The sequence below is a fragment of the Colletotrichum scovillei genome, assembly GCF_011075155.1.
Source record: "Colletotrichum scovillei strain TJNH1 chromosome Unknown Contig00004, whole genome shotgun sequence".
Taxonomy (NCBI): domain Eukaryota; kingdom Fungi; phylum Ascomycota; class Sordariomycetes; order Glomerellales; family Glomerellaceae; genus Colletotrichum; species Colletotrichum scovillei.
In genome coordinates this window covers 442490-453810 of record NW_023336262.1, presented here as the reverse complement: position 1 = coordinate 453810, position 11321 = coordinate 442490, and the positions used below count along the sequence as shown (strand labels likewise).

The 11321-nt window shown below is 49.3% G+C and overlaps 4 protein-coding genes across 4 annotated transcripts; 3 read left to right on the top strand and 1 right to left on the bottom strand.

Annotated features, from left to right (window-relative positions):
* Window positions 1-425: 425 nt before the first annotated feature.
* HER10_EVM0012078 (uncharacterized protein) lies at window positions 426-3268 on the top strand (the record flags this gene model as incomplete). Its single annotated transcript, XM_035481481.1, has 10 exons — window positions 426-566; window positions 628-750; window positions 803-903; window positions 963-1085; window positions 1143-1687; window positions 1753-2026; window positions 2080-2255; window positions 2314-2494; window positions 2564-2812; window positions 3003-3268. Exons 1-10 carry the CDS (start codon window positions 502-504, stop codon window positions 3266-3268), a joined length of 2103 nt encoding a protein of 700 aa, XP_035335426.1. The 5' UTR covers window positions 426-501.
* A 134-nt stretch (window positions 3269-3402) lies between these two features.
* HER10_EVM0012902 (uncharacterized protein) lies at window positions 3403-5307 on the bottom strand. The gene is made up of 3 exons (XM_035482281.1): window positions 4754-5307; window positions 3836-4691; window positions 3403-3781 (listed from the first exon to the last, which is right to left on the bottom strand). Exons 1-3 carry the CDS (start codon window positions 5183-5185, stop codon window positions 3465-3467), a joined length of 1605 nt encoding a protein of 534 aa, XP_035335495.1. The 5' UTR covers window positions 5186-5307; the 3' UTR covers window positions 3403-3464.
* Window positions 5308-8369: 3062 nt separating this feature from the next.
* Window positions 8370-8810, top strand: HER10_EVM0000616 (uncharacterized protein; the record flags this gene model as incomplete). Its single annotated transcript, XM_035470390.1, has 1 exon — window positions 8370-8810. The coding sequence occupies one exon, from the start codon at window positions 8370-8372 to the stop codon at window positions 8808-8810; it is 441 nt and encodes a 146-aa protein (XP_035334587.1).
* An 878-nt stretch (window positions 8811-9688) lies between these two features.
* Window positions 9689-11179, top strand: HER10_EVM0012697 (uncharacterized protein; the record flags this gene model as incomplete). The annotated part of the gene is made up of 1 exon (XM_035482086.1): window positions 9689-11179. The coding sequence occupies one exon, from the start codon at window positions 9689-9691 to the stop codon at window positions 11177-11179; it is 1491 nt and encodes a 496-aa protein (XP_035335477.1).
* Window positions 11180-11321: the final 142 nt, after the last annotated feature.

Here is an 11321-nt window from a genome sequence, read left to right as displayed (position 1 = left end):
CTCCATCCAGCAGCTCTCCCGGCCCCATCCCCGAGAGCCATCCTTTTACAAAAACCGGAGGAATTCTCAGCCAAACAATAGGTACAACATAGGATTACTGACAGCCCGTCCACTCTCTGAGAGCCCCAATCACTCACTGAATATGCTGCTGTGGTAGTCTTGAATGCCAATTCCGGCTGCATCCTTGAGCTGCCACTCGTTAGCCGTAAACGCTGCTAACAACTGAGCTTATTCCCTAATACTGTTGTGATGATTTTGCGGGGTAAAATGCATGTTACCCCGCCTCCCGGCAAGCCCTGCCTGTCCAGTCCTAGCCCCTAGTCATACGACACTACCGGACACTATCTGATGTGTGGATGGCTGACGTTGTCGACCTCACTGTCATCTTGGCTTTCGTGATACGTTCGCTACCTTGCAAATGAAGTCGATAACATGTCTTGAGTTACAACCTCATCCTCACAGCCTCTGCATCCAGACTTGCGCAGTTTTGCACCCTGGAAAATGTCGCCCGCAAGCAGAGGAACTGGAGACTCCGAAAGAAGGAAGCTAAGGCGAACGACAAACGCGTAAATCCCAATCCTTGTACCGATATCCTATGGGTGGAAGGGTCCACTGACCATATGCTAGATGTATTAGCTGTCGACAAAGTAAGATCAAATGCTCCGGCGAAGAGCCGTGCGCAAATTGCCAGCGGCGTTTAATGAAATGCGAGTACTCGGAAGGAACAAACATCACGGTCAATACCGACAGGTCTGTAAAGGAATTCGAGATCTTACGACTTCAAGTCTGATGAAGCCTCTAGAAGGAGTTCAGGGCGGCGAAGACATGGCTCAGAACAACAATCGACACCAGGAAGCAAGCGATCTCGCGGTGCAGCGTTTGGATCCGGTGACGAAGACTGTAGTGAGTAAACCAAAGCTCCTTTTCGAACCTGTGATTATGAGCTAATTCATGAGTTTCAGATTCTCAGTCAGTTGAGTGTCGGTCATCTCAGTTGCATGACTCTTCTGAGTGCGTGTACACGAGCCCTTTCACCTTGCCCTCTACGACCATCAAGAACACCCACAAGAACAAACGTAACTGGAGTAAGTGAAGGTCTAAGGTTGAATTGGCAGTCCTACTGACAAGCCGTGCGTGAATAGTTTGGCTGGCTCCATCGTCAACATGGTCTTTCACAGCCCGTCTCACCCTAATGATGGCTGAGAGACTCCAGGTTGAAACCCCATTCAGTGCACCTAGCTTTCTCAATGACGAAATATATCCCTTAAGGTGGAAAGCCTCGACGGTAGATGGACAACCAGACATCAGTGGACTTCCTTCCATTGACCATGCTATCTATCTCTTCAACACCGTAAAATTCCATCTTGGTCAGAATTATCAACTTATTGACGAGACAAATTTTGTCAAGCATCTAGAAGAATTCTACTACGGCCTGGCATCTAAGAAAGCGGCAGAGTCACCCTTATGGTTTGTACAATTCTTACTTGTCTTATCTTTTGGGCAAGCTTTCCTTTCACGGTCAAAGGATTCAAAGGAGCCGCCCGGTGCAAAGTTCTTCGTTCGCGCCATGGCGCTACTACCAGAGCCGAACGCACTGTGGAAAGATAGTTTGCTAGCCATCGAGGTGTTGGCCCTTGCAGGTCTCTATTTGTATTCGATTTATCAGAGGGAGTCTGCTCAACTATACGTGAGTTTTCATCATCTTGCCTGTTCAATCGAACGCTTCATAACTCAACTAATCCAATTTGACAGATTGCGCAAGCGATTCGGATTGCTCAACTAGAGGGGTTACATACCCAACTTCCTGAGGATGCACTCGGGACACAAACAGTTGCTCGTTGCCGCAATCTCTGGTGGACTTTGTACATTATGGATCGACATTTCTCCTGCTCTGTCGGAGTCCCTATGAATACTCAAGACGCAGACATTACCACTGTGCTCGACCCCCCGAGTATATGCTCCCAGCGTGACGCAACGCTTGGTCTCCAAGTCAAACTCTCGCGTTTGCTATCATCAATCATTACTAGTCAGTCCCATCTAGTTCTCACAGAGATTTGTGCTGATATTTCGGCTTTGAAGCTATCTACAGGTCCGAGAAGACTCCACTTGGGGAGTTCCTCACTTCGACAAAGTCCATTCTTCATGCCTTGGCTGGTCACGCACAGGAGATTGAGAAGATCACTCGATTCAAGTTCCAAAACTCGGTGGATGCCATGCCGAAAGGAACCAGAAGCATTACCTTGCTATACCATCAGGTGAGCTGTTGCGTTCATTCACTCAGTCATCTTCCGACTGACAATAGTCTTCTTGTAGTGTGTTATCATGGCTACGAGGCCACTCTTTCTATCCGCCTTGAAACAAGAGCTCGAAAACTTTGGATGGGGTGGAAGAGACCCACAAACCTTCTCAGCTCCCTTGAAGACTCTGGTCGAGACGGGCATTAAATCAGCAGTGAAGAGTCTTCAAGTCCTGTCTGGGGATGATAGTCTATTAGGTAAGTATGAGCACAATCTGACCCTCTGATCCTTCACCAAATTCCAACTAATCGTCAAACCACCAACAGAAGTCTTCCTACCATTTGAGTTAGAATATGCTTATGGAGCTGCCATACACTTGATAATGGCCAAGGCACTCTTCCCAACGGTAATAGGCGATGATGGACTTTTCCAGATGGAGCAGACACACAACATATTGGATGACATGATGAGCAAAGGAAACTTGGTGGCAGAGGTTCGAAAAGCAGAGTTGGTCCATTTGGAGACTTTGTTTCGCGAATTCACGCGGCGGGTACGCGACCAAGACTTTGAAGACCGTATCCATTCAACTACTAGAAGGCGTCAGTACATCCGTTCCCAACCTTTGTCCCAGCTCTCGTCTTTTTCCACTTCTCTGTCTATCTCTGAACTAAAATTGGAGTGTATGGGGGAAATGGAGTCAGACAGAAATAACTCGTTACAACCCTTTAGCAAAGTACGCCCACATATACTGACACCATCTAACAGTAAGTGGGATACCATCGGGCTCAATTGAAGCAATCATCGATCCGATCACAACTCAAACTTTTGTCAACGAACCTGACTTGGTAGCTACGACGACAGTGAGTGAGTCGCAGCCGCTTGCGAGCGTGTTTTCGGATACACCAGATAACACCGAGTTTCTCGAGACTATTGGTATCTCATCGGATGATTTCCTATCAATTGTGGAACAGATGGGAGACGAAGATGATCTTCCATTCTCAATGCTGGACTTGGGACACTTTTGGAAGTGATCAGTGGCGCCCAGGAGGCAGGAGCTTCTATGTTCGCAGGTGGGTATCACAACGGACCAGACTCTGTTGGACTAGTTCCTCAGTCTCATTGTACAATACATTATTGATTAACACCATCTTCATCACTACAAAGGCCCTTAATCGCTATAACTTAAAGTATTCGTTCATTGCGTCCTTGATCGTATACCCTGGTGAATTACCAACCCGTGTGATAATATCCGTCCCAACTTTGATGATGCTGAACGTGGGGTTGTTGCATGTTAACTGGCTGATACACAGGGCTGTGTTGGTATCCAGAGTTCTGCTGCCACATGGGCGTTTGCACCTGTCCAGGAGTCGCTGGTGAAGATAACGTTGTGGATACAGACATTGCCGACATGGTAGAGGCATGCTTCATGTCGTACATCGAACCTCTGTCGAGGAGAGGTACTCCCATGTTCTGGTCAGGTTGCGTGACATGGGTCGCATGGTAGTCGGCAGGCATATGCCCTGACAGACCCTCCTCAAGTCCGACTAGGTGGTCAGTCAGTAACGTACGTAGACAGCAGCATCCCGCTGTAGACTTACAGATCAGTATGTATAGCAGCTCAGCGATGACTGGTACCCAAGCTGCCAGGGCCAGAACTTGTCCAAACGTCCACTTGTCGTTCTTGTCAATGCCATCAGCCGCGTTGATGATCTTCTGGCGGAAGTGAGTGAAGTAGCCTAGTATCCCCCACATGACCAGCAAGTTAATCCAGGCAACCAGCATTCGCCAACAAGACCTCCATCTCTTGACCCACGGCTTATCAATCATGCCTGGAATCTTAAATCCAGTGGTCACAAACAGCGTTAGGAGGAGCCATATCATCGGCAGCGCAATGACCAAGAACTGCGTGGCTTTGACGACGGGCCAGTACTGCGAGCCACGTTGATCGCAGTCGAAGTTTCTGTGTCCACTCTTTCGTTCCTTGTAGTCTATCTCTGCCCTTGGCGCCAGATACACCACAGTCACGCTCAAGCCCCAAAGCAGGCCAAGGACAGATCGATGAAGCCACTTGCGATGGCCATCGTGCTTGGCTAGCGCGTAGAGCAACATTACCGGGAAGACAGAGTAGTTGGACGCGATTAGTGCCAAGGCTTGCTCGTAAATCGCATCTGCTGATGGGAGGTCGGGGTTGATCTCCGATCTCTCCTTGAAGTTTGTAGCGGCCGAGTATACGGAAGCTCCCAGCATGGCCACTGCGATCAGCATTGAGCCGCTGAGGAACATGTCGAGCGATCCGCGAAACGAGTCGAGGATGCGACCGCTCAGTCTTTGTTTTTGCTTCGGTCGCGTCTTCTCCCAGAGGTTCTTGTTGAAGTGGCGTCGTACTTGATGAATCGTGAATGCGACGAGGTACATCGTTGCTAAGATAGCTTCGAGGTAGTAGGATACCACCACCTTCACTTTGTTAGCCAAGAGATCTTTGCACAGCCTAGCGACTTCAGGTGTTCTGTTCTTACCCCAATACCGCAGAGATCTTGACTTCCTGTATATCCGACGGCCTTGCAGAATTCGGCCTCACAATGCTCCTTTGGGCCCCATAGAACGGTTTCATTGAATCGTGTGCTGAAAAGATAGTATGTGGGATCGCTCGAGTTTTCCGGGTATGGTGTATGATACATATTGTAGGCGAACCAGTATGATACGTCGGAGTAGGTAGTTTCGTATCCCTTCGGCATAGCCGTCGAGTACAGTGTCATTGACAGCTGAACACTCATTCCTCGAGTCGACTTTGGATCCCAAGGGTCAGGTTGAAGCATGGCAGCCAGCCATTGGCCCCAGTTCGTGCAGTTGCGGTTGAAGTCCAGTTGCTCCCAGGTCAGGTTCCCAGAGCCTTTGACCTCCGTACCCGGAACCCAAAGGTCCATGGTCTCGGGATCGTAAGAACTCATTGTCGAGTGGAGGCGGCGGCTCTCACGCCTGTTCAAAGTATCTCTTCACGACAACTGAACGTAATGTGCAAGAAACTGTGGATTTGAGTGGGGGACAAGCAGCCATCGATGGCGCGGGGCACAGAGACATTCTTAAGGCTGGCATGATCAGGATATTCAAAGTTGCTGCCCATTCTGGCGGCCACAATCTCCGTCTAACAGCCGCACCCTTTCTTTATCGTGGGCGTCTGGGAATGGGCTCTGAGAATGGGCCGGTTCGACGCAGCTGAGCGCCAGGGCTGACAGCTAAGACAGATAAGGAACGAATCATCGCGACTAAATTACTACGCGGGATGACTAGCGTAAGCCACCATCCCCAAAGCGACTTACGAGCTGCCACACCTAGCACGTTTCCAATAAGGCTGGCCATTCACTGCATTCTCAGACCGCCATCTCGCTTGCGAAATCTCCGCTAACGGGGGTTGGGCAGGGAGCTGTGGGAGCTAGACGTTGGGGGCCGGGGGAAGTTTGTTGTTGCCTACGGCTAGAGCTCGGTCTTTGATTCAGAACCGCTCTTCGGGGTCGCTTTTTGCGGTCGCAATGGGCGGGAAAGAGTCTTATTTGCACGGCATGACATTTCCATTGTATTGGGCTGTTGTCCCTATCGATCGACGAGGCTGCCAATCTTCATGCTAGCTGCGATGCTGTGTCTGTACGTGTCTTTGCCAGTTGAATTTCCGCTTGATACCGACACCCTTCTCTTGAGAATACTTGCATCCGGCGAACGGGCAGAAATAAACCTCACCCCCCGAATGCTGCTCTCTGAAGTGTCGGTCGAGGTCTTTGCTGTATCGGAAAGCCCAAGAACAGTCTCCCTCTCTACACTTGAACGGCTTCTTATGCTTGATCTTACAGCGACTGCGTACAGGTCAGCACCGAGGTTTTTTTCATGTCGGCAGTCTGAGGATGACATACTTCACCTCCCAAGGCCTTGCGTAAACACTCCCACACTCGTCACATCGTAGTTCAGTTGGCTCCGTGGCTTCAGCGCTCTGAACAGTGCTGAAGGCGGTCTGTTCCGAGCCTGACTGGCTGCCATGCTCGTGTTCTTCTTGGTTTTGTTCCAGTAGAGACGGACTCGGGGCACCTGCCCCATATTCCGGAGATGAATTTGGCTCATTGTTACTCTGCTCCCCATCCTGCTCAACAGGCTGAGGTAAACTTGACGATATACCCCAGTCATAGTCACCTAGCGGCCCACCACTTCCGGTCTTTACCCACGACGGATCTACGGTCTCAAAGCGATGATGATAATGTTCGTTTGTTTGACCGGTCGAGCCTTGCGAGGTCGAACTAGATATGTAGACGGACTACCAAACGATTTGAAGGAGTATTGAGCCTGTTGAGAAAATCTGACGGTAAGAGCAGAGTTCCTATGGCCAAAAGGAGAGAGCTAGAAAAGAGAGAAGGAACGGACGGCGAAAGTTGAAAAGAACGAGTGGCTTAGCACCACCGTGCCGGCCGTGACAAGAAGAGTGAAAATAAAGTGAGTCCTCGAGGGAGGAGAGCTGTTTTATGCTCAAGAGTGCGTTCATAAAGCGGCAAGTGCTCAATGGACTGGCAATTGGGCTCTGCTGGGCCATCCATGTCATTGGTCCCGAACAGCTGTAGGCCTCAACTCTAAATGAGGCACCATCTCTCATCGCCCTGCAGCCCGAAGGTATGCATTGCACAGGCTTCATCCGATAACAAGTTTTGAGGCAGTAGACTTCAAGCTATCCTGGCTCATGGGTCTGGTCTTACCATCTGGCAACCTACTTTGCCCCTGGGAGTGAGGACCGCCATCAACAAAGGCTCGACTGAACAGTCAGAAGTAAAATTGCTGCTGGTTATGAAGAGCCGGAACACGTATTCTTGTGTATCACTTCAAGGCCATGTAATGACGTATTTCCTTCTACTTGCTTCAGTAAGTATGATGTTTCCACAGTTTCAGCGGGAACTAAGGTATACCACCAGGGTCGATGCAGCTGGAAACGAAGAACCCTAACGGTGTGATTTATGCGCCACTTAAACCGGTGCCTGGTCCGCCAATGCCTAGCCCAAAGTCTCCCGGCTATGCTGATTGAGAGCTAAATTCGTGACTGTAAATGTGAAGAAGGCTATGAGCAAGGCTAATAGCGTAAACGGCCGTTTTGTGTAACCAGCGATCGGTCATGATAGCGTGGGCATATTCTCAAGGCTGACTCGGAATATGATTGAGCTACTTGGTATAGTATCACAGCCTAGCTTTGCGCCATGGCTGAAGTGAGGCCATACTATAACTTTAAAGGTATGTGAAAAGAATGGCACACGATGTGGCTGTTTCATTAGCCGGGCGCTAAAGTAGGCTATTATCCGTCACATCTTCAGTCGAGTCGAGACTAAACATGCAATTGAGATGTGAACTGTTCTATTCGTAATGAGTATCTTTGCAGGCCGAATTCGACAAGTAGAGGCCGACAATTTCTTGTGTTGCCCCAGCTAGTATGTGAACCTCTCTCAAAGCGAAGACCGTATTGTCTATAGTCAACACCGGATGAGGGCTTACCTCAACACAATATCAGCTTGATGCAAACCTTTCGAGCATTCAAAGGCACATGAAGTAACATTCAGTCCCTAAGACCGGCATTCAAAGGCTTTTAGCTCCTGGACTTGGCAAGGTATCACGACTGATCATTTTAGTTGGGCTAGGTACAAAGAGAAACTGCAACGAGTAATTCCTATGTCTTCGACCACGTGAAAGCGAGCATGACATTTGAACTGAGAAAGATGAAATCCTCGCATTGCGAATCAAGTTTCTTGTCTTGTAGAAGCAGCGAACAAAGAACATTACCGGACTTTCTTCATGAACTTTCTGCCTCTGTCTAGACAAATTCTTCTCCAAGGGCTATGATCATAAAACATTGTCTTACATTCAACTGTCACAAAGCATTTGTTTGATATCTTCAAATCTTGGTTTTTTCACCATTGATACTGGTGTCGCTCATCTAATCCAACTTAGATAATAGAGATCAAACTTGACAATTTACATAACCCTGGCAACTTCTTACATGAAATAGCTCCCTACTTGGATAATATCAATATCACCTCCTCAAAGAAGTAACCGCAGTTACCGTGACGCTCACTTAGAACCCACGACTTCTCAACTTTTGCATAAACCCTCAAAATGGCGCCTCATACCGAAGACTCTTCATCTGTTGCTGAATACGCCGAGCGCGTATTCCAACACCTAGAAGACAACCGCCCCTCTGACGCACCTGCCGATTTCTCAGATCCCCGACCAGAGAAGTCCAATGCCATTCAGCGATCAAAGACTGAGAGAATCAAGGCCCAGTTGATTCAGCGCAATAACGATGCCTCTGTTGTGTCTCAATCTCGTTCCAAATCTGGTAAGTTCCGCCTCCAACACACTAGTTCCTTCGGCGACGGTCGTGTAAAGGAGCTCGTTGCCAACTACGAAGCTCGATCTCATCGTGACGAGGAGACAGGTAAAGAATCTGTTCGACGCAAGCGCGTGCTTGCAAAGGATACAGATGCCGCAACTGGTAGTGAAAGTGAGGAGGATGAGAAGGATTGGATCAAGGTCGTTGATGCGGACTTAGAGTGAGCGGAAGGCTATCCTGATGCTTTTGGACTATGTTACAGGCATTCGAGCTTCTAGCGTGTTATTTAGTTGACTTTCAATCATTCTAGAAGGTTAAGGAATCATTTCCTCTTTACTTGAGAAACCACAAGCTTAGTCATGACTACAAGAGTCCGGAGATTGATCTGAATAGCTATTTTGGAAAAGCCTTGTCGACCTACTCCTCCTAGGCTTTCTATGACTTGTAGGCCATGTTCACTACTCTAGTTTGGCCCACTGTCGTCTCTGCGGAACATGGATCTCTTGGCTCTTAATGTGACTAACCGGGCATTGCATTTCGAGGGACCAGGCAGACAAGCAGTAAAGCATGTAAGCATCTTCTCCTTCATATTCTGCAGCTGACATCGAAGCACCCTGTTCTCTCCATCAAGATAGCTTGAGGTACAGAGCACGTGAGCTATCTTCAGAAAGTGGGAGAATTGAAGCATGCCGAGTTTGTAGGTATCTGAACATGATGTCAGAAGGATTGACTTTACCTTACGCACTGGCCTGGCGACTTTGTGCCTGAGACCCTAGACCCTAGGCTGACATGTATTTGAGACGACAAATCACAAAGGGCTTGTACTTGGTGTTGCTAGACAACAAGGCTACTCAAAGAACTACGGGACACAACGTAGGTCCCCTTGTCGGTTGTCTACTATATGCCTTTCTTCAGCATAGCTGTCTGCCTCATTTGCTGTCCTGAAGCTTCCTATGACTTCTTGGGGGCTCTTGAACTTGGCTTAATTATATACGTAGTACTATATAGAGTAACCTCCCACCCAGAACTGATTTGAGAACGTCAAGTGGACTTGCTACTTCTGCAAGACGCATTCCCAAATTCAAGAACCAGGCCGCCCACAATGGTGCAGCCCAACAATGACGAAGACGACTACGTCTTCCCTGAGACTACCGAAGTAAACAACGACGAACGCGACAATTCCCTGACTGTCATCAATAATCCAGCCTCCCCAATGTCCACAGGCTGGGCGATACTTTGGAACTCTGACAGCTCCTCCGATGCCACATCTGAGCCCATCGATGTCAAAGCCTCACCCGACAGGTCTTTCCCAGGTGTTCATCACCGCACCTTGGACCCTCAATTAGAGAGCTGGCTACGTCCCGCATTGTCTGCGACTATCCCAAGACCACGCCCTGCCCCAACGTTCCAGGAGGCACTCCGTCAATCCGAGCCCACGTCCTCAGCATCCCAATCTTTCGACTCGGCGGCTCGAAAGCCGATTGACTGGGAAGGTCGCCCAGCTCGAACCTTGAGCGGCGGGAACACGAACTCTTCGGAAGCCGGTCCCTCGCGAAGAGCCTCTCACCGAATTGGCTTGAACTCGACTGGAGATCTTCGCGAACAGGTTCTGCACTCCAACCGTATCTCCAAGCAGGACAAAGCTTTAGCTAACGAGCAATACTATCGACAGCTACTTCGATCCCGCTCCGTCCGGTCCAATTACCGCGTGCGCGACCTCAGAGAACATGCCGGCAAGGTTCCGGACCCCGAATGGCGCTGGTGCGGGTTCCCAGGTTGCGGCAACGGTGCCTGTCGATACAATTTCCTTCTGTCATGGGGGACCGGATACGTCATCACCCCTCTTGATTCAGGAAGAGACTGTGACATTCTGAAGAATCTTCTTGACGCCTTTGGCTCTCAGAACTGGAACTACATGGCGGAGCCCCACAGCCGGGTTTCGTTTGCAACATCCCCTCCTGTCAGGAATGCCGTCGGCCAGTTTCTCATCCGCTTCAACCATCTACGAGGTACCGCTACGGGATGGGACAAGGGAGACTATCAAGCAGCAATGATGTATTTCACCGACATGCGCACCAGGGACTTTCCCGTATTGCATCCGCACAATATCGAGAAGCTTCACAGCGAGATGGACAAGGAAATCTCGCGTTCGGACTCTGCTGTTGCACCATGGCGTCTTATCCTTCAGTTCATCATGCACCTCGAGGCATGGAGACAGCACCAGATCAAGCAAGGATATCCTTGGGACTGGCCTTTTTACGATGCTCTCGATATGTATCGAACCATTCTCGAGACTTATCAGCAATCGATCGACAAGGGGTTCTCGACTCTGAAGACTGCGGTGCAGGCAGAGCAGGACAAGGCTTGGGTGCTCTGGTGGGATCGTCACCGTCCCTGGACCAGCTGTAAGGTTGCCTTTCTTTCTGCTCTTGAAGATACTAACAATATTGACAGAGACAGGAGTTTAGAGGTTGGTTCCGAAGGGAATAATTCTTCTGATGTGGTGGTCTATGAAGGCGTGGGACAGTACAAGCCACATTGGTGGCCGAATTGGCCAAGAGCGCCTGGGTTGGACGCATCTCTAGAGCTTTGAGATAGTTTGGGATGGTAGACATTCGATGGTTTCCTTGCAAACGCAGTTAGTGATGCTTTTGCAACGTCCCTGGTGGACGACAGAATAAGAACAATGAGTTTGTCAATACCCGACTTGCATCGTGATCATCAACAAGCTGTAT